The sequence below is a fragment of the Enhydra lutris genome, unplaced genomic scaffold (genome assembly GCF_002288905.1).
Source record: "Enhydra lutris kenyoni isolate GAN:26980312 unplaced genomic scaffold, ASM228890v2 scaffoldscaffold98, whole genome shotgun sequence".
NCBI lineage: Eukaryota > Metazoa > Chordata > Mammalia > Carnivora > Mustelidae > Enhydra > Enhydra lutris.
Genome location: NW_019154182.1, coordinates 727,855 through 753,513, shown reverse-complemented (window position 1 = coordinate 753,513; position 25,659 = coordinate 727,855). Strand labels below are relative to the sequence as shown.

Genomic DNA, 25,659 nt, shown 5'->3' with positions numbered 1-25,659 from the left:
ATGCACAAAGCCTGGGCTTTTCCACTATATACCAAAATACGATATATACATCTCTCACTGCAGAAAAGACACCCTGATACCTATTCTTTATACAAAGGCGAGTATTTTTTCCTCAACATCAAGTAACCACAAACTAAAATAAATGGAATAAACTTTTAATCATACAGAGAAAATGATTTTTGAGGAACAGGGCAGGATCTTTTCGTTGTATTGTCTTACAATGTAGAACTTTCTTGGTGACCACTGTCCCCAGAGGAATGACCATCCGTCTTTAAAAACAGAACCTTTTTTATACAGTTTATACAACACATGTCACAAATCATTTTAGAAACAAAAAAAGCATCATTAGCCTAAATTAAAAAAAAAATGAAGAAAGAGAGGGAGAGAGGAACTGAGTATTTTAATGCTGTTTCTCATCAGGCTTGGTACAACACAAAGATGTAAACATTTTAAATAAATAATAAAATAAATGTCGATTTCTTCTCTCCCTCCCCATCCATCCCCCGCTCAGAATTTGACCCAGCCTTTCCTGAACACATCAGCATTGGAAAATGAAATCCCTCTGTTGATGTATGGCCAAAACACTAGAACCGTGAGAAGATGTCAAATTAGTAGTGGGACAACTGAGTTTCCTTTTTAAAAGCTACAGGAGGCACACTTGGAAATGTACACACACACACACACACACACGAGGGCGCACACACACACACACACATACACACACACCCAACCTGTCAATAAATAGTGAGATGCTGGCTTTTTAAATGAATGCCAAGAGGACTCAACAAGCAGAAAGTAGCAAGACCCCTTTACTTAAGTTTTTAAAAAGAAAGTTACACACATCACCTATCCTATTGGTCCACAAATTCTATAAGGACTCAGGTTACCCCTCCTACCGTCTGAGGAGTGCAAAGGAGCACATCACGAGGGAGAGGGATAAAAAGTTTGGAGGTGGGAGGATACTGTGGGTGATGGGTCTTTGCGAACAAACCTCGGACTGAAGGCAATCTTGCCTCAGATCTTTGAAGAAAGACTTTCTCACCTTCAAGTGTTTTTGTTTGTCCATTACATGGGGGCCTCAAATAGGGGATACCCTCATCCCTTAGTCTCATCGTAAAGAGGGTATATTTCTAAAAGTGCCTAACACAGTGCCTGGCACATAGTAGGTGCTTATGCCTTTCCTTCTCAAAGGGGCTGTATGATATCTGATTGGGAAGGAGACCAACTGGAAAGGTAAATGGTAAGATTACAGGAGCACTGTCGGTCCATCAAGGGAACGGGAGAAAAGTTCCAATACCTGTACCACTGAGCCCTCCCTTAGACGCAGAGCCAAGCGGGAGTGGAGAGAAGACTCTTTTCCTCAACGCCTGAGAAAACGAAGCAGTAGCCTCTGAGGGCTCCTGGCTGAGAGGCTTGTGCGACTGGCCTCAGTGGACACACCTGGCCTTTCTCACAGGCAGAACAATGATTTCTTTCTGAAAACTTCCCCCGTGAATTCTCTGCTTACAGCTGGCTCCGCCATTGCCCAAGCAAGCTTCACCTGGGATCTCCTCTCGTTCCTGCGTCAGCAGCTGTCCCCGTCCACTCAGCCAGGAAGGAGAACTGGTCCCGGAGAGGCCAGCCAGGTGGCCGAGAGGACGGTGTGGTTCACACTAGCCTGTCAAGGAGGGCCTGCCCTATGCCGTCCCAGAGCTGCCTGCAGCCCAGCTGGAATCCGCACCAGCTGCCTCATGGCTGGGGACACAGGGGAGGCCCAGCGGTTCCCAGCCCAAGCACGAAGGCACCCCCAACCGCAGCTGTTCCTGGAGTGGGAGCTGTGGAGGAGAAAGCGGCAGGCCTGGTGGCTGGTAATCCTGGAGCAAGGGTGTGTGTGCGTGAACTCAGAGAACAAGCCAGAAGAAGTCAGGAGGACATGCTCATGAGTTAGGGGTGCGTATTCGGCCTTCCCCAAATAACCTCTGGCTTTGGGGGAAGCCAAACCTCGACCTAGAACAAAGCCAGAAGGTCCTGAATGGGACAGCTTAGGAGCTGCTAAAGTCCTACGGGGTGGTGGAGTTCCTGCCTTCCGCTGGTCCCAAAGCCAACACAGCCTGAAATCTGAACCAGAGCCAAGCTCCATCTCAGGAATGTCCAGCCTGGCCCCGAGTCACAGACTGTGGCCTGCCCTGGTTGGGATCAGTGTTGAGGAAAGTGGGGCACAAAAGGACTTTTAGAAATAAAACACCAAAGCAGCTTCATTTAAGAAATATATATATATATGCAAAAGCAGCAAATAGCTCCCAATTGGCCACAAATACCGCTTGAGATGATTAAGCCTTTCAGAGCTGAGGGCACCCCCAGTTTTCCTTGCCCACCTCCTGCTGTTCCTGGCTGACTTCTGTTTCTTCGATTAATCTGAAGCCAGAAACTCAATTGCCCAGTCTACTAAGCAGTGCCCCTCCCAGAACCTCTGGGAAACCGGGAGGGCAGCCTCATAGCTAAGGAATGTGGGAAATAACATTTTAAGAGTATTTTCTTTTAATCTCCTCTCTCTGCGTGGCCTAGCCTTTCACACGTCACTTGCAGTCAGAGCGGGCTGGGTATTTTAAGCACCGGGCCCGGCCGCTCCATTCGGTGTGCTCCCTTCTCGGGCACGGAGGGGGGATGGGCAGTCAGTAAGGACCAGCGCTCGAGGCCTGGGTGTGTGAGGGGGGCAAGTGAGCCAACGTGAAACAGCTTGCTCTCTCACATGCTCTCTCTCCCTCCCGAGTCTAAAAGTTTAACCCCCACTGGGTTTGATTTAAATAATATCTATATAATTTTAAATTATCATACAATGATCTCTAGAGCGGAATCACAACAGCAGGGTCTCCCCCAGAGCACTAGCCCAGCAGAGGCCCATCCCAGATCAGCCAGAGAGCTAAGCCCTAGGGAGAGAAAGGCTCAGAGGTATGGGAGGCAGGGAGCAGGAGGCCGGGAGGACGCCCTCCCCACTCCCAGCCCCATAGGAGGGGGGCGCCTCTCCCGCGGTGGGAAGCAACACATCTTATCTCTGATTTCAGCAGCTGCCCCCCCCCACCGCCCCAGGAATGGCAGGTAAGCCCCAAGCCTTAGCGACAGCTCCGGGCCAGCGGTTCACAGCTGGCTGGCTGGACCCGAGGAGCACTCCGGGGGAAGGAGTATGTAAAAGAGAAAGCACTCCGTCAGGCAGCAGGTGACCATAGAAGGTAGACAAGGCCGGGCAGCTCACCGAGAGGCGAATACCACTCTGCCTCCCTCCTTCCTCCCCTGCCTTTCCATCCACAGCAAAAGTGCCTTGGAGGCTTGGGGAGGGGCCACTGGGCAGCAATCTGGGGAGCGGCCAGGCCCACGCTCATTAAATCTCCGTGGGTGGCGTCACCCTGAGAGCCAGACTGGGGGAGGGCAGAGCCAGTAGGGACTTTGGAGTGATGTGTGGTTCCTAGGGAGGGACGCCTCCCTGGTCTAGAGAGAAGGGTCCAGGGGCAGGATGGCAAGGCAGTAATTATAGGAAACGTCCTGCTCAAGACACCAGGTAAAGGGAAGCTGGCTAGGACACCTGTGTGGCTTGTTGGCACTATTCCTGGCCTGGTAATTAGGCATTTGGCAAACCCAACCTGTGCTCCGTCTGTCTCACTCACACCCTGTCTTCTGGCCAAGCCGCTCCTCCAAAGAGTTGTGTCCGAGGATGGGGAGGACGCGTCCTCCGAGCCTCCCAGTGATGGCAGCATCTCCTCGAGAGCTCAGGGAGCCCTGCTGGTGGTCCTGGAGATGGCGGTGGACCGGGGAGTGTCAAGGGAGGGAAGGTTCTGTATTGCACATTGACTGTCCCCTTCTGGAAAGTCAGCCCCAGCAGAAGAGTCAGTCACCTGCTGCCCATCTCCAGAAACGAAGAGCTTTAATATTCAGACCACCCAGATGAAATGTCATGGCAAATTTGATAAAAACCAAGAGGAAGTGAAATTGACACTGGGGGGAGGAAGAGGTGAATAGAGGGAAGGTGAAACCAAAAGGCACTGAGCATGCTGGGTGGGGCGGGGAAGGACACCATCACTCCAGAGACGTAGCGTAACAAAGGGACAGGAACGGTCCACACCAGCCGCAGGCTCTTCAGAAGCCGGAGAGATGCCTGAGTCCACCAAACCGAGTTTTCCAAGGCTTTTCAAGAAACAGGATTTGCTTTGCAAGATGAAAAAGGGAGGAGGTCCCATGACTTCTAAGAGATCGCTGAAGTCCTCCAGCAAAATCCCACCTAGGTCTCCCCAGAGCCGGGCAGCTCTCTGGCAGGGTCCCCCTCTTGCCCTCACGGCCCTGGAGCACTTGAAGGTGCTGGTCCCTGGGAAGAAGGCAGTGATGAGGACCCCCCGGGAGCTGGGTTACAGAGCCAGCAGGGTGGGGGAGTTCAAGGAGTCTGATGACTGGTCCCCACTGCTACTGCTTCTGCGGTGAGCCTTGGAGCAGGACTCGGAGGGTGACGCAGGCGACTCCTGCTCCAGGACGGTGGGGTAGGTGAAGACGAGGTTTGATGTGCCTGGAGTGATGGCTGGCGTGGAGGTCACCACGATAGGTGTGTGCAGGGGCTCCTCCCCGTAGAAGCCCCCAGCAATGCTGATGGGCTTGATGACAGAGCGCTGGGCCTTGTCTAGCCCGGCCGATGAGGAGGAGGGGCTGTCCTCTTCCAGGGGCTCCTGCTTCACCACCACGGCGCCCACTCCCCCGCCCCCACTGCGCAGGGACGGCAGCCCAGAGGCGGGAGGCGATCGGCGCTCCTCGGGGCTGATCTTGCACACAGGCCCGTGGGCCACCAGCATGAACTCCAGCTTTTCCTTCTCCTTCTGCAGCTCGGCTATCTCTTTCTGCAGGCCTGACTTCTCCTCCTCCAGCTCCTCTGTCTCCTGCAGAGGGAAGAGAGGTGAGTAAGGGGCAGGAATCTGCCAGGGACCTGCTGGGGGGGGGGGGGGTGGGGCAGGAGGTTTGAAGCCAGGTGAAAAAGGGAAACCCAGAGCTGTGAAAGCAGCCAACTCAGGCCCCCCAGCCACAGACCCCACCACTTCTCAAACACCTGGGGGCTCAGGATGCCTTTTAGGTCTCAAACTCCGGTCTGAGAAAGGTGGAAAGTCGGCTTGGAGGAAGGATAAAATGATAATTAGCGGCCACTGATAGAGGGCGAGCGAGCCTCCAGAAGCTTCCTAGAGCAGGTGTTTTCAATCAACTCATTTTGCAGATAAGGAAACCGGTTCAGAGAGGTTTGTTAATTTGCCCCCAATGTCACAGAGCAAGCAGGTAGGGTAGGCCAGACTTGACCCCAATGTATCCGACTCTAGGGTCCCTATGCTACCATGCCGGGCCGCCTCAGTGCCAGGACTGCCCCCAGTTCCCCGTGGAGGGGGTGGTTACAATGAGGTCTGGAGGGGACAGGAGCACAGCGTGCAGACCCAGCCCTCTCTCCTCCTCATACTCCCTCAACCTGGTCCAGCTGCCTGCGGTGGCGTCCACACCAGCCTCTCAGCTGCACACACCAGCTGAGGACGGCACTGGGCAGGCAGGAAGTTCTCCAGCAGTCCCGGCTAAATTGGCACTGCCCCACTTCCCTTTTTTGCTCTAATTTCTGAAGCATGTGATTCAGGACTCACAGAACCCTTGGAGAACATTCCGTTCGGTCCCCGCGCTTTAACAGATGAGGAAGCCCACAGGCAGAGCAGGCTGAGGCTGGCAGGGTCCCATGGCAAGGGGCTCAGGCCCCTCCCCTGACACAAAAAACCAGAGAGAAGCCACAAAAGCCCACGGGGAGGCGGGGGTGGGGAGCGGGTGCGAAAGACAAAAAGGTGTGTGTCACGGGCCTCCTCCCCACTTTTCCCCTAACAGAGTCCTGTTCCAGAATGAGATGGTATGGGCCAGAGCCTCACGGAGCAGAGAACAGCATATTCCACGGTGAAAAAAAGTTTCCATCTGTCTCAAGGGTCTGACGAACGTCATGAGCTTATGAGAGGTTTCCTGTGGAGGATGTGGCTCAGGGGCCTGGGTGGCTGGGGCGGGTGGGGTGGCGGGGGAGTAGGGTGTGAGGCTTCTGGGGGAGGGACGGGAGGAAAGCAGCGGGCCCCGGAGGAAAGGCTATTCTGGGGCTAGTGGTGGGGAGCACCCAGGGTAGACCCAGAGGACCTGCCTCCTTAGAAAGTTAGTGGTGGGGAGGACTCCCTCGGGGGGAGTCTACCCGGGGAGCACTGATCACTAAGGAATCTTTACACCTAGTGCGGGAGAGCTCCCGCTTGTCCTCCCCACGCTCGCACACACACCTCCACGAGACATCCCTGCCGTCTACGGGAAATTCACATGAACACGTTCTGTCCCCAAGAGCGAGGGCTCCAGGATGGATGAAGGGAAGCTGGCGCAGGGGGATGGTACTGGGAGCATTAAGTCAAGTCACGAGATGGGCAAGGTGATGGACTTCCAAAGCCGCTCCCTGGCCGGTCACGGTAAAAACCGCCAACAGTCTCTTGTCTGCTCACTTTGAAAACATTCCACCAGGGACAGTCAGTCCTGGCTTTAGGCTTCCTCCCCTCGCCATTCGGCCCATCCTGTATGGCTAGCTCGGGAGGGCGTTACGTGATGTTGGTCAGGTCAGGCTTTTGAGAGGGAAGGGCAGGGCCACAGCCCCCAGGTGTGGGCAATTAGGCAGCAGGGGAGAGTGACTCACAAGGGCAGAGGGAGCTACCGAGGTGGCAGCTTCCGGCTCACTGCAGAGGTGGGGAACCCTTCTGCCACGAAGGGTATGAGAAAACCCCAGGAGAGTGCAACTCCGCTAGCACGTGACCGTGACCGTGTCCATGAGACCCAGAGAGCTTCAAAACCCCTGCTGAGCTGAAAGGGGGAGGTCTCCCCCTGCCCAAACTAGCTCCCTTAAGCTAGCCCGGGCCACTCTGGCGGGTCGTAGGCACGGGGGCGGCTGGAACCTTGGGAAACAGCCCTGGAGGGGGCAGGTCTGGGCCCGTGCTGGCTCCCTCTGCCATCCCTCACCCAGGGGCCCCAGAAGGTTCAAGAGCAGGGAATGCTCAGAGGCTGAATGAGAGAGGGTGCGAGGCTCCAGCAGGCTGTTTGGGTCCCTCCTGGGGCCCGGCCTGGTGCCGAAGGCCAGCTCCCTCCCTCCCTCTCTCTCCTTCCATCAGGGCAATGCTAAACCTGTGTGCTCGAAGGAAGGACCCTTTCTATCTGCACTGGCTCCTCTCTAGGCCACTAGGGGACAAGGAGAGGTTGGGAGGCCAGGAGCCCCGAGGCCCTTGCTCTTGCCCCGCTGGAAGTGCCCCCGCCCCACGCAGGGCTCCTCACCGCCTGCAGCTTCTCAGTCAGCTCCCTGCGGCGGTTTCGGCACTTGGCCGCGGCCAGCTTGTTCCTCTCCCTCCGGATTCGGCGTTTCTCCTCCTCTTCAGGCGACAGCTAGAGGCCAAGGTCAAGGACTGTGATTAGGTTTGGGTCCATGATTCAGCAGCTTTGCTTTCTCGCTGTATTTTAAGAAACGCTTCTGAGGGGCACCTGGATGCCACACTGGTTGAGTGTCTGACTCTCGGATTCGGCTCAGGTCATGATCTCGGGGTCATGAGATCGAGCCCTATATCAGGCTCCATGCTTAGCACTGAGTCCACGTGGCACTCTCTCTCCCTCTCCCACTCCTGTTAGCGCACGCGCGCTCTCTCTCTCTCTCAAATAAATAAATAAATCTTTAAAGAAAGAAGGAAAGAAGCCCTTCTGGGACTGTGTGTGCAAGGAGGGAGAAAGGCGAGAGGAGTGTGGCTGGGCTCGGCAGTCCCAGAATCGGCAGCTCACTGCTGGGACCCCCAGGGAGGGCCCTGAGAGCTGGACCCAGCCTGGAAGGTGACATCCCATATCTGAGGGGAGACCAAGACACCGACGTGTCAGGGACTCATCAGCCTAGGCAAGATGATAGCTTTTGTCACATCGGCCCTGATTCCTGGCCAAGGCCAGAGAGAAGCAGCAGCTGGGGCCACATCCCCAGGGTCCCCTCATGCCAGCCAGGCCTGGCCCCACCCACTTAAACAGCTTCTTCCAAACCCTGGCTAATTACTCCTCCCCACCGATCTGCCAGCTCGGCAAGCCTCATTATCCCCATTTGGTTAAGTAGCTAGGCCCAGAGTAAGAACCACCCTGGGGGAAATGTACTATGGCCAGGGGGTAGGCCAAGGATGCCTCTCCCAGCGTCCTCTCCCCACCCCAGAGGGCCAGCTGCCCCACCATTCAACCAAGAGGACTCGAGAGTGCGCCCAGCACAAGGCTAGGCTGGACAGGACAGGCAAAAGGAAAAGGAACCGTCAGGCACGTTCAGTCCTGCTACCCACCATGTCCATTCATTCAACCAACGAGAAAGTTCTTCAAGGTGCCAGGCATGGTTTCAGGGGTTCAAGATTTATCAGAGAACCACATGAACTAAGACACCCATGCAGAGCTGACAGTCTAGCTCCTCACAGGGAGGCTGATTAGGGGCCCATGACTCATGCCCCAGGGCAAGACCTTTGCTCTGAGACTCAAAGTCAAAGCTCTGTTTACATATAGCCCTTCCTGTGACCCCAGTGCCCCCTGGCACACAAAGGTGACACAAGGCCATGGGCCAAGGCAGAAAGTAATTCCAAAAGAAAGGCCATCCCATGCTGTTTGCAGACAATGATGGCGTCCCTACCACGTGCCAAGTACACACATAGTCCTGGGGGCTTAGAAGATTCTATGGGGTATAAGATCTGGATCCCACCCTCAAGGGACAACATAGGGGAAAAGCCAAAGCCACTTTTGGACGTGAGAAGGGCTGCCCCACTGGGAGATGCTGCCTCCACTGCCAGCAGCCCCATGAGGGAGGGAGGCACGGCCCTGGCTGGGCCCAGGTCAGAGTCCCCAGGCCTCCCCATAGCCCTGCAGGTCTGTTGTTGTGATGTCCAAAAGAGCAGAGCAGGGCACAGCTTTGGAGAGGACAATCCCATCCCTGTCTACACTGAGGAAGCCCTGTGGCCCCAACCAAGAGGCCAGAGTCCCACATCAAATTCTCCAAACGCTGGCACGGAAACATACCAGTTGACGGCTCAGACGTCAAGTCCCTCTGAGGCCTCGGGCCCCCTGAGCACAGAGAAGCTCGTCACACCTTCTCAACTTGCAAATGCACCCCCCCACCCCTAGTAGTCAAGGCGTGTGGCCCACAGGGAGGCAGGAAGCCTGGCAGGCTATAGGGAGAACTGCCGGCCTCCTGGTACCTCAGGTCCCTGTCTCCCACGGCTTTGGCTGAGCTGCGTTCCCGCCAAGGCCGACGTGGGCCTCCTTCCCTCCTAGGACATCCTCCCCAGGTTCCTTTACCGCCTCTGAGACCCCACCTCACTGGGGTTAAGAACCAGGCCCAGCTCCCCTCGCCCACCAGCTCCACCCCCGCTGTGTGCCTTCCCCCTGCAGCAGCCTCCAGGAGCGGCCCACAGAGCCCGCCCAGCTGCCAACACCCCTGTGAGGCCCCCGGCAAAGGCCTGCTCTCAGAGTCCCACACTTCGTCCCAGCTGCCCCTCCGTCCTCCAGCCCCGGCCTCAGTCCCAGCCTCTGAAACCCTCCACCTCCCCGGGAGAGCCAAAGGCTCCACATTCTCTCTTCCGGGAGGTCTAAGGCGGCCTGGGTGCAGAACACCGACGGGGCCATTCTGTGTGGCCTCGGACAAATCACCCAACCTTCTGAGCCTCAGATTTCCCATTTAGAATATGGATTACTGGGACCTGCCCTGCCTTCCACAGAGTTTCTGGGATGATCAGATGAGATGCAGTGTGCGAGCCCTTTCTAACCTAGAAAGTGCTAGAAGGGAGAAGACTAATTCAGAGGTCTCCTCGCTGATGCTTTTTCAGAGCCCTGTAAGAGTCCAGGTGAACTGGAGATCCAGCGTCCACCCACTTGGGTACCCTGCTCTGTGTGGGGACCGGCTGCCCAGCTGAGGTCATGAGGCCACTCGGCTGAGGCCCTGAATCTGTGCTGCTCCCAAACCTGTCTCACCCTGAGCCCAACAGTTACCAAGAGCCGGCGGGGCCCCCTGCAGTCCTGCATTCAGGGTTCACTACTCAAAGGGCTACCGGGGCTCCCCTTGAGGCCCAGACGAGCCCGTCATCCGTCACTAATGAGGGCCAGAAAAGGCGCGGAGCCGGTTGCTGCCCCTTTCAGCCTCCCTTCCCCTCTGGGGGCTTCCGGACAACTTCTGGCCTTCCGATTGGCCTAGAAGTCTCTCCCCTATCTGTAAGATATGGGGCAGCCTGTGGGAGCTGTCAGCATAGGAAGTGTAGAGGGGTGGTGACACCAACATGGTCACAACGTGAGTGTGTCAGCACCACCGCGGACACACCCACAAGCCGCAAACCCTCGGCTCCCCGCCTCCTCAGTCGCCGCCACGGGCCTCAGAGGGAGCCTCTGGGCAGGCTCTGAGGAGGGCGGGCAGGCTCTGAGGAGGGCAGGCAGGCACCGTGCTGGCTCTGGGGAACAGGCTCCTCTCCCTGGCGGGGGAGGTCAAGCAGGCGGAAGTCAGTTCAGAGGAAGACCCCTGGGCTAGGGACGCAAAGAGCCGAGGTTCAAGGATGCTACTGTCCAGGCTTCCTCCAAGCTGCTGGCTGATTGTCTGAATTCCTGACTGATGTGGGATAAAATGCTCCTGGCTCTCTCCCTCCCTCTCAGAAAAGGAAGGAAATTCTCCAGACAGATTGTCCTAAGGCACGCCTAGGTGGTATGGTGGGAAAACCACAGGGCTGAAGGTCAGGGGAGGTTGATTCCAGCCCCGGCTCAGCCACTAACTCATAGCATCACCCTCAACAGAACCCTTCTCCTTTCTGGACCTCTGTTTCCTCATCTGTAAAATGGGTACAGAGGGAAAATTGGAAAAGCTAGTCTTCAAAGTCTATTTCAGGTGCAAGCTTCTAAATCAGGTGTGAACTAGGCCCAGAAAAGAATGCAGAGTGTTCAGCACATCTTGCTTTTTTGAAAACCCGCTCTCACTGAGGTCACTTACATAAGTTGGGGAATGGAATCCAGGTCATCGGTGACTATAAAGCTTGACATCTTGGGCTCCCGAAGGAAGCGTAATTTAAAGGACAGTGCGATCACGGCTACTGCAATGTTTACATCTACAATTTGGAAAGCAACAGCACAGGGGATAGTAGCCACTTGCCCCAGCAGCGCAAGCCCAACAACCATCATGCTTTGCCCTGCGCTGAGTCCTGCCATTAACAGAACAAACCAGCATGTCGGGGAGGCCAAGCCCAGCTTTATCCTCAGAGGAATAGAGATCCTATGAATGCTCCCGGTTCCTCAGAGCAGGGATCCTTGCAGTCCTCAGTATCCTGGGTTGGCACTGGGTCCGTGATTATCCATGGGGGACCATGTGTGAAAGATCCTTGTATGGGAACACTGGGATCTCAGAGCGCAAGTGGACGGAGGTGGACATGGAGAGGAGTAACTCACCAGGTGAATGTTTCATTTGAAAAAAGGATCCCACCGCTAAAGTATTTTCCGTTCCCTGGATCCACAGTGAGATGGTATTGTAGAAAGAGCACTGTACAGAGAGTCCAGGGAACTGGGTTCTAATCCAGACTTCCCATAGTCTTGCCAAGTAGCCTCAGGCAGGTTTGTCTAGGCTTTGGTTGTATCGTCTGTGAAGGGGGATCCACGGGGCCCTTAGGAGGCTCATCTCCCCTTTTTATGCATGATTCTCATTTCTCTTTTGGGAATCAGGGGGCCCATCACTACCCTGGCTCCCTATTGATAGAGACGGCATGCCTTGGAGGAGTGGTAGATGGTGTCTGGAGCAGCAGCCCACACTGTCTCGTGTCCCTCCCTGCCAGGGAGATGCCTTCTTGAAGCTGAGCCCTCAGAGGGCAAAAAAAGCCGACATCTGACCTGCTATCCCCCCACCCCCAAACATGCTTTCAGTCTCCAAAGACCCCAGAGTCACTGCCCTTCTGGAAGGGGCATTGTAGGTACTTGAAATGGGCTTCTGCTTCAAGTTGGAGGCCTGGGACGCCAAGGAGGAAAGGCAAGTACTGTGGGCCTGGAGGGTGACCCTTCAGGTCTGCTGAGTGTTTCCCCTACACCAGACACCAGGAGACAATGCAGGGCTAACTCCCAAAAGTTTCTGGCTAGGGCTTCGTTGGCTGTGTGTCCTGCCATGGATCAGGGAAGGACTCCCCTGCAGGTAAGTCCCAACATTGCTTCCTGTCTGCTGAGATCGCATCACACGCAGCGCTGTTTTCCCACACATGGTCTCATTTGCATGGCGACGAGTCCTATGTGATAGGCACCATTATCCCCATTTTGCACTGAGGGAGTTGAGACTTGGGGAGTCTCAGCGACATGAGCAAGATGACAGAGCCAGGTCGGACTCTCAGGCCTCCAGCTCTGCTTCCCACGAGGAGGGTCACGGGCCCCTGGTCCCGAATTCCCTCTTCTCGGTGCTCCCAGGACACCGACCCAGCTCCCCAGCAGACCACAGAAAAACACTGTGTGTTACCAGGCCCTGAAAGGCCCCCACGTGTCTGCTTTCCACTGATTTGAGACGTACCTGCTCATCTCTCCTCCTGCGGCCCACAGTGGTGCCAATGGTCTTGATCACACCGGGTCTCGGGAGTGCCATGTGCCCAGGGACAGAGGCCAGGCCCGGCAGGGGGCTGTAGGGGTGCGAGCGAGGGTATGGGTTGGACATGGAGGTGATCACCGTGGGCTGCACCATCCACTGCAGGTCCTGGCTGGTCGTGATGGCGTTGATGGTGGGGATGAAGGCGCTGCCTGAGCCAGGCATATCTACCCGGAATTTCTGAAATGAGGAGAGAAAACCGTGTTGAACCAGTAAGTATGGAGCAGAAGAGGATGACTTCAAGGTCTCAGCAGGCCCTCCCAGGGGCCTTCAGGGCTAGCTATGCCCACATCTGCAGAGCAGCCCTCCCCCTGGCCTCATAAGCCTCTGGGTCACCTGCCAATTAGCCCCCAGGGTACTGGGGCTGGGGACCCCTTGAGGAGATTTGCAAACCAACAGCTTTGGGGCAACAATGATCACCAGGAAGCTCATTGTGTCTGCTTTTGTTACTTTCCAAATAGGTGTAAGATGGGGCTGTGACCCCATCCAGGGGGAGGCCAGGTCCATGAAAAGGTGCCCTCCAACTCCTGAGACTGAAAAGTGGTAGCCTTTGTGCCCTTGTCCTCCTCCTGGCCCTCAACCGCCATCTGGCTTGGAGCAGACGCACCGTGTCTCTCTCTACCTACCGACAAACCTATCTGCGTTCGTAGATGTGTCTGTGTGAGACTTGAGTGCTGCTAGCTCAGAGTTTTCTGTCTCTTAATTTATGCCTAGACCATGTTGCAGAACTCTCCGGAACATACTGCAGGAAGCATTCTATTTAAAATATAAGATGATGACAGAGTAGAAACACTAAAATGGGTCACGCTCCTCAGCAGTTGGTCTTGGCCCTTCTTCAGGGCCGACTACTAGAAAGTGAGAGGAGGGAGAAGGGAAAGACCTCCCTGCCCCCATGCCTCCCTGGCTTCCAGCTTTTCAGGAGGAAAGCGCCCCAGTGGGAGCCCTCCTCCTCAGGTGATTCCTTTTTCCACACATAGGTTCTGCAAATCCTTTCCTCCCTAACCTGGTAGGTGACATGATGAATATAATAATGTCACTTACTGAGTACTTACTAAATGATGGGTCACCGTGGTAGTTTTTGACCTCAATTATCTGATTAATTCTCCCTCTGAGGTAAGAACTACCATTATCTCCATTTTAGAGGCAGAAATTTAGGCGTAGAGAGATTGAGTAACCTATCCAAGGTCACCCTGCTCCTAAGCAGGGGTGGGTCAGGACTCAAATATGGTTCAGCCTGACAAAGAGGACAGGGCTCTCACACATGGTGCTATACAAGGTTCCATGCATTGCTTTCTGCTTCCTGGAAATCCAGACCCAGGTGCTGGTACCCACCCCTACTGCCCTCAGAGCATCAGCTCATCCCTGCCAAGAGACCCTACAGACCGTCCCTCTCCCTGAAGAGGCCATAGATCTGACCCCAGATAAAATCCTGCTATCGTCATGGGGACTATAGCATCCCCCCTCTCTTGGCCTGGTCAGACCAACCAGAAATAAAAGTATTAGTAGCAAAGCCAGCTACCTTGTCTCTGTCCCTGGTGACAGATGACACCTGGGTTCCTGTTGTGTAAATAAAGTGCTACTTAGAGCCCCTGACTGTAATTGAGGGAGTTGGGGCCCCTTCCTTGCTCGTTCCCCTGCCAACTAGCTGGGTGGCCCCAGTCTGGGTCAGGGGGGATGTCTCTGCCTCACTTCCCAGAATGCCCCAGGGTCTCAGGCCAAGGGCGTTCAGTGAAGAAAGCACAACCCAGCACAGGGGATTTTGGGATTCCACAAGGAGACCCACCGGGGCAAGGAATCCTGGGATTCTGTGAAGCTACCCGTGCAATGGATTCTGGAATTCTAGGAGAAGAGCTGCCCAGTACAAAGGATTCTGAGTCATCTTGGAAGGCAAAGACAACTTGGCTTTTATCAGGAGCTGACTGAGCTGTGTGTGTGTGTGTGTGTGTGTGTGTGTGTGTGTGTGTGTATATAGGAAGGATGCAGTGAACAAGGAAGAATCCAAGCGGGAAACGATCTTCAAGGAGAAAACATGGACAACTGAGCTGGGCCTTGAGGCAGAGTACTGAAAGCCCGGAAGTATGGCTGAGTGTGCAGAAGGATAAAGGCCCAGACAGCTCCGTTTCTCTTGGGGGGCTGGATGGGAGGGGGGAGGTGGCAGGAGGCCTGGATTTGAGGCCTTTGCAGAATCACCGAGGACTGTTTCCCTTCTGGGAGGGAGAATCCGAACACAAAACTCACCACACCATCATGAGGATTAAATAAGTAGCTACTTCTAATCATGGCTATAAAAGCACACCGGTGGTTCTCACCCGTGGCTGCCCATTAGAACATTCTGGGGAGCCTTTTCAAAACACCAACGTTGGAGCCGGCCTCGCCATTAGAGTTCTAAAATAACACGTCTGGGGTGGGGTTCTGATAAGGTATTTAAAAAAAAAAAAAAAATGCCTGAGGAGATTCTAACATGCAGAGCGGGGGTTGAGAAACACTGCGCCAAGCAAATGGAAGGCGGCACCGTCCTCACCATCACCACCACCACGATGGCGTCTCGTCACTGCGCGTGCGCACTCTGCTTGGGGTGGCTCCAGGAAAAACCTCCAGCGTCCCACTCCCGGGAACCACCCAACATTTTTATTCCATTTCTCTCTCCAGGTTCTGGGTCTGAAGAACACCTGAGGCATCCAGCATGAGGGTCACAGAAGGTTCCCTCTGGGAGAGAATGGTCAGCTTTTCTCTCAGGAAACCCTCCAAGAAAATCGCTCCTCATTTCAACAAACAAAAGAGCTCCCTTTTCAGCCTACGGGAAGCAAGCAGAAAACCTGAAGCACATCTGGGAGGCTGAGATTCCTTGGGAATAAGTGGATGATTCTCAGCCCCCTCCCCCGCCGGGGGGCCCCTTGGGCCCTCCAGGGCCCTCGCTCTGGGTCTCCAGAACGTGCTACCCGGCCTTCAGCCAGATTCCTTGCAGCTATGGCTTGGTCTAGACAAAACAAGACAGCAGTAAAAACAAGGCACTAGGTAATGACTGCCTCTAAGTGCGGGTACAACTTGTTTCGGAGGGAGGTAAAGCCATCTGGATAACACACTGGCTCTAAACCACACAGAAAACAACGTCCCAACCCCAGAGGGGACTGGAGCTGTGATCAAGAGGGCTTGTGTCTCCTCCAGGAGCCTCCCTGAGACACTCGCACAAGTTTCAAGGAGATCCGGAGATGGGACTTGTCTCCCCTCCAGAGGTATTATCCAGAAAGCTACCCTGAAGTAGGTGAGAAGAGGTGAGGCGAGGAGTCTGTGGTCCCAGGAGTCAGCCGGGCACTCTTCTTCGCCAACAGACCCAGGAATCGGTCAAATACCGTGCTGGGAGTAGTCCCCGTTCTCTACGGAAGGGTTATACTAAACATAAACCAAGATAGGATTTCTGGGCTGCGGGCATGAGGGCCGTGTGAGCCCTGCCAAGCACCAGGTGTGTGTTGAGGGGGGATAGAGGAGGTAAGTCTGGACCTCACTTGAGTCCCCTGGGGCTCTCCAGCCCCTGCCCCCTGGAAGCCCCTCCTCTAGGGACAGGACGGAAGATGCTGGATGGCTGGGTGGCCTTCCAGACTGGCAAAGCCCCTAAATGCTTTATTTGACTGTGTCATCCTGCTGACTTCTGGGTGGGCAAGAATGCCTATAAAAGGACAAACTGCCCCCCACGGACCTCCTAGAGCAGAGTGTGACAAACTTTGGTTGTAAAAGGCCACATACTAAATATTTTAGGCTTTGTGGGTCATGCAGTATCTGTCGCAACTATTCAACTCTGCCGGGGACAGTGCGTAAACAAACAGGTGTGCCTGTATTCCGTGAAATCTTATTTACAAAAATACTGGAGCCGTGTTTTGGGGACCCCCCCTTCTAGAGGACCATTCCCTCTCCTAAGTATCAGGGTTGGGGGAAAAAATAAAGAGAGGAAACACGAAAGAAAAAAAACAGACAGAGAGAGAACTTTTCCTTTAACTCAGGGAATCTCATTCACCAGCTTGAAACTCCAGACCAAGAAGCTGAAGTTCAAGCCCTTACAAGCTTTGTTGTGGGTTTGTGGGCCTCATAAAGACCCCTCTTTATCCTGAAGCACCCCTATTTAAGGGTGCTGTGGGGCTGTCCAGTCCTGTTCCCACAATCTCTAAGGAAGACAGATCAGAACACAGTGCCCTACAGTCTCCCAGCTTCACCAGGTCGAAGTCCCTGCAGCCCAGCATTTTCTGATTTGGAAAAATGACCTTCCTGAACTTGACAGCTGGGCCTTGGATTCAGAAATGAGGGTTACAACCATGGCCTTTTGCAGAAGGGTCTAGGAAGTAGGCTTTGGGTTCTCATTTCCTACAGACATGATTGGAGCAGGGCTTGGGCCAGAAATTCCTGTGCTGGGTAGAAATGGCATTTCAGATGCATGGAGGGTCAGTGTTGTCAGCCCATCCACTCGGCCAGGCATCTCTCCATCACACTGATTCTCGACTGGGCTCCCAAGCCCTCAAGCCACGAACCCCAGAAATAACTTGTGACCTGTCTCAGCAGGCAGGCAGGTATGACTATGCATGTCTGGAAAGGGGCTGGCTTCTTTCTCTTAAGGAACCCCCCTTTAAAATATATATATATATATTTTTTTAAATTTATTTATTTGAGAGAGAGAGAGAGCACAAGCAGGGGGAGGGCAAGCAGAGAGACAGGGAGAAGCAGGCTCCCCAGTCGAACAGGGAGCCCAACGTGGGGCTCCATCCCAGGACCCTGGGATCATGACCGGAGTTGAAGGCAGACGCTTAACTGACCAAGCCACCCAGGTGCCCCTAAAACCCTATTTTTTAAAAAAATTCACAGCATGGGAAAAGTTCCAAAATTTCTACAGACTGGCTCAGGGGAAGAGAGCAGAAGGGACAACTCCTGCTTCAAACACCCCAGAACACCCCGACTGAGGTCCAGCTTGACTCCAATGTTCTCTGTTTCTATTTCTTCTTTGGAGAAGATTCCAAAGTCTTCTATATGGAATTCAACCGGTCTTCACAGAGTGTGCACTGGACAGCACTTTGACCTTTCCTATCTGAAGAAAGCCACTTGTGTCACAATGGAAATGGTTGCTAATAACTCAGGATTTCCCCCAACTTCACAGCACACAAACACTCTCTCAGGTGATGGGTCTCCTGTCAGCTTCCTCTCTTTCCCAGTTTTACTTAAAAGAACCACAGTCTCCTCCTGGTCCTCACCACCAGGGTGAAGCAAAACAAAGCAAAGGAAGAAAAGAAAAACAGCCAGAAGAACGTGGCTGGTATGGAGTTACCACCCAGTTTCCCCAGTTTCTTTCCTCCCAGGGCCCTTCCAGCCAGAAACCCCACTCCAAAGCATGGCAGGGATGGGAGTGGAAATCCTACTATCCTGTGTACCCCTTTTGCAGTCAGTGGAAGTGCACGGCATCTGATCTTTCCTTAAACCACAGCAGGGTGAGCGTGGCCAAGTGCCTGCCAGAGAGACGGTGCTGGGCAAGAGAACGCCTCACTTCCCTCTCAGGCCCAGTGAGCTGGAGAGTTACCAAGTGGGGTTTGGAAGACATCTATTTGCTTCAGTCAAGGCAGCTGCCATCACGTTGAAATGTTGTGGCCACCAAAAGAGGATGAGCCAGATCCACAAAGGAATGATGCTATTTTTTTTCTCTCAACAAATAGAGCACAAAGTTAGCTTCTGGCATTCTCGAAACCAGTACCTTTCTTCCTGTTTCAAGAGGAAAAGAAACATCTAAAGTAGGGATGGCAAAAGTGCCTATTTCAGGGTTGGTGACTGCTCTTGGTGACTTCTCTCCCAGGGAAGACTCCTGAGCGGGGAGACCAAGATGACTCGGGGTCCCACTGGACTTTGGACCCAGTCTGGGATCACCCAGACCTTCTATGACAGACTCGAGTCCTTATAAGTCACATCTTTTGATAACTTCCAAATATCAAAGTCCAGCCTCAAAGGACAAAGATCTGTGAGCAGGGAGGGTTTTTGAAAGAATTTGCTGAAGGTGATTCCAAAAGAGGAGTGTTGTCAAACCTTGAGTCTGACCAAGAACCACAGCAGTCAAAGAAGTAGTTGGTCTCTGCCAGGAATAATTTCGAAGGGCACCACGGTGATTTGGATGTGTAAATTCTGGTGTGTTTGCATTATGATAGGAACAAAAAGGGGCACCTGGGTGGCTTAGTCAGTTAAGTGCCCAGGTCATGATCCCAGGATCCTGGGATAGAGCCCCACATAGGGCTCCCTGCCCAATGCGGAGCCCGTTTCTCCCTATCCTTCAGCCCCTCCCCTACCACTCCTGTTCTCTCTCTAATAAATCTTTAAAGAAAAAAAAAAAAAAGATGGGGGAAAAAAACAAACCCAAGGCTCCTAACTTGACGCTCACCTTGAACAATAAGGCAGGCAGAAATAAAGCAATGGAAATGCACTCGGGTTTCGAGAGGAAAATTCAACCTCCGCTCAGACAATACATGACTGCTACTTCACCCCGTTCACTTTGATGAAAAAGTGACACTGACTTCCACCATCAAGAATCAGTTGAACAGACAAATTCCTGGGATAACATTTTGTTTGATCCTAATCTACAACGTCTACAAGATCAGAGACAAAAAACCCCGGGGGGGGGTGCACAAAACCCCTAATATACACCTCCCACCTTCCCACCAATTCTGAAACCCCCCCCAATCCTGTGTCCTAATACAAACACCTCAAGAAAACAAGCCTTGGGAATTTGAATTCCTGGCACCCTAAAGAAAAGACAAACATCAAAATAGGGAAAGAAAAAACGCACTCCTTTTTGAAACAGGTTTTATTTAGAACAGATCAAAAAAAAAACCTGCATTTCAAAAAGTCAGGCAGTTCCTAGTTAACCGCTGTTAGATATATGGCATTTATTTGTCCCAAATTAAAAAGAAAAAAATCCTAAGAATTCCGAAAACTCACCAAGTTAACACTGTCTGGGGCTGGAAAAATACCTTCCCCAGACAGTTCTTCTAAGAATGTCCCGTAGGGGGCACTAGAGAGGTGTGATTGGGACTGACTTGGGAATCACAGTCATTTCTGGTAAAAGTTCTTTGATGTGAGGAATGTCCCAGCCTGGTACAGTTGGCAAAAGTTCACTCCGGGGAATTTTGTGTGTGTGTGTGTGTGTGTGTGTGTGTGTGTGTGTGTGTGTGTGTGTGTCTGTCTGTCTCTTGGGAAAGGGCGGCTGCCGAAGAAGAGAGCTAGCCTGGTATTCCTTGATTCCAGAAAGGAACTGTCCCTCTTGGTTTATTTTCACAAGTTATCTCAGGAACCGACAAATGGCAACCTTGGAAAAGTTCTGGGTCTTGTTTTTGTTTTGTTTTTTCATTAAAAGGGGGCCCAGCTGATGAAAACAAGTTATGAAATGACCTGTGTTTGTGTAACTGGCTGATTGCGTAATGCTCAGGCCCTGAAACCGTAATAGTTGGGCAGCCAGGCAAGGCATATATCTGGGAGGTGTTTTCCTAGGAAACTCAGAAGAGAAAGAAAACAACAACAATAAACAGAAATGCCAGGAGGGGGAGGTGTGTGCAACGATTATTGACGAAACAAAATCACCAATGACCAACCTTCGAGATTAAAACTATAACTGGAACAGGAAATATTTTTCATGCTTGGAGTTCCTGCCATATACAAGAAGACTGGTTTCAACACAGAGTTACCTGCCCCCCACCCCTCCGAAGTCCCTGGAACTCATGGCCATGTGTTAAAATCAAGCTTTATTAAACTAGAGAAAAGAAAGTTTTGGTTTGAGTAAACAGCAACAAACTTATCGGGACTATCAGACCCCACAAACAAACAGATGGGGAAAAAATAATATTCACTGGCCCAAGGGAAAACCAGAGCACCCTCTTTTCTTATACCGACCAGTCCAAGGAGACGCTACAAAGGTGGAAGTCCCAGCATAAATGCCAGGAAAGCCGCCCCATAAAGGAAGCACAGAGAAATAAAGTGATTACAAGTTGTATCTGGTATGTAATAAAGTTACCTTGAGCCCGAGATCGGGTGGGGTCCAGGCGCAGACTTGGGAAATAACAAAAGCCTCTCAAGTCAGTCCCGAGGACCACAGAACAGCTTGGCTCCAAGTTGGAGAGATGATAGAAAAACCTTCCCCCCACCCCACCCCCCGCCTGCCTCCTCCCACCTCCTTCCCCTAGGAGTGGACAGGCTGAGAAACTTGTCCAAAGCCGCATTACCTTGCCGATCCCTCTGGTTTGAAAGGCACCTCACTCAAGCTGCTGGGCCAAACAGGCAGGCGTCTATGCGAGAAGCCCGTGCACTAGTTATTACTAATTGCAAAATCCTTGTGTGTTACAGCATGCTAGGAATTAGCCCACAGCTGCTTTTTGCTTCGGTAATGAGGCCCCATTACACCCTGCTGGACTGAGTTCTCTTCCTTCTTCCTAGCACTGGTTTCCTGTCTGATTTTCTTCCAAAACAGGGAATTGCCTCCGCTCACATCCTGGGCTCAAAGCCCTAGTCACACAGATTATTCAATCTGGGCACTGATGTCCGGTCTGACTTCCCATTCGGGCCCCAGGGTCTGAGCAAAGCCAGGCGGCAAGATTGTCATATTACAGTGGTAAATGCCAGGAAAACGGCAGCAAAAGGGACAGACAAGATATCAAAGGATCTCTTTCAGATTCAGGGAGGAGGAGAAGGACGTTTTGGCAGCTTGCTGAATTGGAAAATAAGAGAATGGGTATAAATGACTCCGACCCGTTGCTTAAGGATATTTGGATTCAATTAAAACCACCAACGGGACTGGAAAGCGAGCAAAAGCACTTTTTAAATAAGATTTAAAACTCATCACCTTGGTGCTCATTATAAAGGGTGCCTCAAATGCTCCCTCAATGCACCGACTAGGTTCTCTACGGTGGGTGCTTGTGCGGGCACCAGGGGAGATACAGAAAAGCCATTCTGGGGACTCACCAAGTACGGGGGAACCCCTTCGCAACAAGGTATCCCTCTTCAGATCCCAAAGAGAGCTGTCTTTCCATTTTATTTTCTGGCAGGATCCACCCCTCCAGGGGAAGCCCACCCCAGTCCCTCCTGGCTGGCTGGCTTCTAGAGGCCAAGGCCACTGCCTTACCAGGGCAACTCCTGCTGTAGCCAACTTGCCCAGAGACTCCGCAGATCCTGACCCAGATGGGCTTCGGGTTGTAGTGGCCTTGTTTGCTAAGCCAGCTCCCTCTGAAGCCTGAGGGTGGGGGTGGGGGGCAGCTGCTGCAGAGGGCAGACACCCCACTACCCCACCAGCACCCTTCTGGTATTTACAGACACAGATCGCAGGCACAATCCTTCCAGTGCAAACCAGTCTGGCTGCTTTAGAAACAAGTTGTTTTTCCGCTTCCAGAACCACCCAGGAGCCTAAGCAAGCTCTCTTCTCCCCCCACCCCTCCCACTTCTCTCTGCAGGCGTCCTTGCCCCAGGTACCCCTCCCCAGACCCTCAAGGGGCCGTTCTGGTGGCAGTACAGGCTCCTTCTCTGACCCCAACAGGAGATGGATGGGCGCAGGGGCACAAAGACGCAGGGCCCGAGCCTATCAAGGCTGACCTCCTCCTTCCTGACCTTCGCACCCTATTCCCAGAGCGACAACCCTCACCGTCGCTCTGGATTACTTGAAGGAGCCTAACCATGTTTTCAAATCCCTAACCTCTTTCAGAAATTAATACTGATGGAGAGCAGGGGAAGAGAGGGAGAGGGCTCTCCCGCAGCAACGGAGTCCTTGGATGTCGGGAGGGACCAGTGGGTGCAAAGATTTTTTTTTTTTTTTTCCCACCGCGGAGAAGTGACGGGGGTGGGGAGGAGGGAGGGATTTCTGGGAGAGGAGTTAGGCTCCGGAGAAGGGGAGCTGCAATTCCAGGAGCTTGTCTGGGTAAGATGTACAGTGAGGGAAAGGGTTTGCCGGCTCTTCAAGCCCACTCCTCGGTCCAATAAAAAAAAAAAAAAAAAAAAAAAGTGTTTGGGGAGAAGGGTGGGCAGGACAACACGAAAATCCAAAACTTGCAATGGTGACCCCGTAGGAATTTTTCTCCCCAAGCCAAAAACGGGAAAAGAAAGCAAAAGAGGCAGTGGCGGCGAGAGGAGGGCGGGGGTCCGCCCGCGCCGCCAGGTGCACCCGGGGCCCGCACCTACCTGCTGGCCGCCGCCGCTGGTGTAGGACTCGGCGTGCGCAGGAGAGCCGCTGCTGCCCCGGGACGAGGTGTCAAAGTTCCCGGGATAATCCTGGTACATGATCCGCGGTGGGGGCCGGAGAGGAAACAGGGTGTTTTTCTTCCCCCGCCCTCGCCGCGGCCGCGCACCGGCTGCTGCGGGCTCGCTCCCTGCCGGCCGCGCCTCGGGCTCTGGTCTTCGCTCCCGGGCTGCTCCCCGACGGTGGCGGGTGCGGACGGGAGGCGGCGACAGCCCAGGAACCGTGCCTCCCGAGCGCCTCGCGCTGCGCTGCTTTCCTGCTCTCCGAGCGCCGCGGGACCGGCGGGCCCCCCAGTCCCTCCCTCTAAAAGTCCGCGCGTCCCTCGGTCCCTCCCCTGCGCGCGCCCTCCCGCTCCCGCGCGCAGCCGGAGCCCAGCCGGGACAGACGGCCCGATCAAAAACTGAAAATTAAAAAAAAAAAGAATAAGAGCCCGGCGGATCACGGCTGCCAGGTCCGGGGGCCCCCCGATTTCAGACAGGGCAAAGAAAAAAACAAAACAAACAAACCAAAAAAAGGCGAAAAGAAAGGCTGCCCGCCGGGAGAAACTTCTATTTCCTCCTTTTAGAAAAGGAGCTGAGGATAAACTTCCTGTGGCCGACTCGCCGCCGGAGTTTCGGAGCGGCTCGGACACTTGCGGGGAGAAGGTAGCCCGTGCCCGGCCCGCGCGGTTCCAGCCGAGCCGGCGCTGAGAAGGACGCGGCCCCGCTGCCCGTACCGCCGCTGCGGCCCCCGACTGCACCCCTTCCCCGGCGCCCGCTCCGGGACGGGCTGCCTCGCCCGGCCGCGCCTCTCTGCCTCTCTCCCCGGCCCGCCGAGCGCCGTTCACTTGCCCGTCGCTTCGCTCGGAGCCCCTGCGCTCTGCCCGAGATGAGTCACTACAATGGCACGAGTTCAACTCCACACTCTTTATTCTCCAGCCCCTGTACCATGTGGATTCACTCACGTCAACCCCAGACTCCACCTTGCAAGGGAGGAGCGCGCGGGGAGGCGGAGGGGGGGAAGAAGGAGGAGGAGGAGGAAGAGGCTCGGGAGGAGGCGGGCGCAGCGCTCCCCTCCGTGCCCCGGCTCCCGGCCGCGCTGACGCCAGTCGCACACCCGGCGCGGGGAAGAAAGGCGGTGGCGGGGCAGGAGCGGACCGCCGGCGCGGCCTGGGGGCGCCGAGGCGGCCCCGGTCCCGGCCCTTCCCCACCCCCGCGCACCCCCGAGCCCAGCGCCCTTGGTCTGTTCCATTGGCGCACGTTGCCAAAGATGGTCATTTGCGTTAGAGGACGCGAGTGCGGGTTCCCTCGCTTTCGGGTGACGTGGAGGGAGAGGGATTCCCTCGCCGGCTCCCGAGCGCGCCGCGGCCTCCCCCCTCCCCTCCACCGCCCTGGGAAGGGGCGCGGGGCGGGGCCCCCGAGTGCGGCCGCGCGGGCCTCGGCGCCGGGTTTTACAAAATAATCACAGCCTGGAGAGCGAGACGGGCGGTTCTGTGCGGCGCCACCGCGAGGCCGGGAGCCGGGCGCGCAGAGCTGCTCTCAGGGAGGGCGCGGCCAAGCGCGATCCTCGGCGCCCTCCGCGGCGCCGCCCGGTGCAGCGGGCGCCCTGGGCGCGCAGGGTACCCGCGCCGCCCTGCGGCCGGCCCAAGGCTGGGCGCGGCGCCGCCGGGCGGGGCCGACCTGCCTATTTTTCCCTGCGTGGCTGGGTGCCCATTGCTCCCCCCACCCACCCGAACACACACACACTTTTTTTTTTCTTCCCGGCCCTACAATTAATTTGTTAGGAGTAACCCTGAAGAAGAAATTAACCAGTCAAGACATTCCGGCCTCCCTGTGTGCGGGACAATTAGGACGCATCTAATAGTAAGCGGACGTAAGAAGCAAACTCGACTGTTAAGAATTAAGGAAAAAAATAAAAGAGAGGAGGAGGGAGGGAGGCAGGCCCGGGAGAGGGTGTGCCCCAACGTTGTCTTCAGCTGTTTTGGAGGGAAGTTCAGGGAGCAAGGAGGAGTCTGGACTCCAGGGTCTTCCCGCCTCGCCTGGTGGGGCGGGGCGAGGTGCGGGTTAAAGAGCACAGACCTCGGAGTACGAACGCCAGACTGTGCTATTTATGAGCTGTGAGACTTTGGGCGAGTCCCTTAACCATTCTGGGCTTCGGTTTCTTCCTGTAAAATGAAGGGGTTGGGAAAGATGACCCTCTAGGGCCCTTGCCAGCTCTGGAACTTCAGTTCTTCTGCAGAGACGACCCGGGAGAGCACTGTACTGGGAGTCAAGGAACTTGGGTCCTGGTCCAGGCACTGCTTTAGTCTCGGTTTACCCAGCTCTTACGAGGCGCCACCTGTACCCCCACAGGGTCCTTGTGAGGACCCGACGCGAAGATGTGTGAAGACCATGAGCCCTGGTGAAGCGCTGTGCGTTGTAACACGTCACAGATCCGGTCCTCAGTTTCCTTATCTGTAAAGTGGGGGAGTTGCTAGGAAAGAAAAATAGAGCCGGGAACTCAAAGCTTTCCCGGGGCTCTATATAAAGCGCTGGCGTTTCCGGGACGGCTGGCGGCATCTGGCCGCCCCAGTGGCCCCAAGATACGGTAATCCCAAACAATACTCGGGGTCATTGTTTACAGCTATAAAACACATTCTGTCCTGAGCTCCATCCCCAAGGACGCCCGAGGCGAAGCTGGCCAGACCCCTCACACCTCCGCCCGCCGCCCTCCGGGCAGAGTCCCCAACTCTGCGGGCCGGGGAGAGGTGTGCGGCGGGCGGATGTGCACACCGGCCGCGGGGACTGCGCGGTGGAGGTGGGGGGTGTTG

General features: G+C 54.6%; 1 protein-coding gene and 1 long non-coding RNA gene across 4 annotated transcripts; one reads left to right on the top strand and one right to left on the bottom strand.

Moving 5' to 3' along the window:
• Positions 1-2,245: 2,245 nt before the first annotated feature.
• On the bottom strand, positions 2,246-23,563 carry LOC111139294 (FOS like 2, AP-1 transcription factor subunit). 3 transcript variants are annotated; one of them, XM_022491532.1, is made up of 4 exons: positions 22,814-23,563; positions 12,566-12,817; positions 7,321-7,428; positions 2,246-4,892 (listed from the first exon to the last, which is right to left on the bottom strand). In XM_022491532.1, exons 1-4 carry the CDS (start codon positions 22,910-22,912, stop codon positions 4,374-4,376), a joined length of 978 nt encoding a protein of 325 aa, XP_022347240.1. In that variant the 5' UTR covers positions 22,913-23,563; the 3' UTR covers positions 2,246-4,373. The 3 variants fall into 3 exon arrangements, with proteins under 3 accessions (XP_022347240.1, XP_022347241.1, XP_022347242.1); XM_022491533.1 differs by lacking the exon at positions 22,814-23,563 and adding an exon at positions 21,608-21,875 and having other exon boundaries at positions 4,316-4,892; XM_022491534.1 differs by lacking the exon at positions 22,814-23,563 and adding an exon at positions 20,872-20,934 and having other exon boundaries at positions 4,316-4,892.
• Positions 4,272-6,020, top strand: LOC111139295. The gene is made up of 3 exons (XR_002640083.1): positions 4,272-4,323; positions 4,839-4,909; positions 5,863-6,020. It is a non-coding gene; the product is annotated as an uncharacterized LOC111139295 (long non-coding RNA).
• Positions 23,564-25,659: the final 2,096 nt, after the last annotated feature.

Coding starts and splice junctions, on each gene's coding strand:
- LOC111139294 (XM_022491532.1), bottom strand. CDS start 22,912: ATGTACCAGGATTATCCCGGGAACTTTGACACCTCGTCCCGGGGCAGC. Junction 7,429..12,565: donor GCAGGAGGAGAGATGAGCAG/GTACGTCTCAAA, acceptor CTTGGCCTCTAG/CTGTCGCCTGAAGAGGAGGA. Junction 4,893..7,320: donor TGACTGAGAAGCTGCAGGCG/GTGAGGAGCCCT, acceptor TTCCCTCTGCAG/GAGACAGAGGAGCTGGAGGA.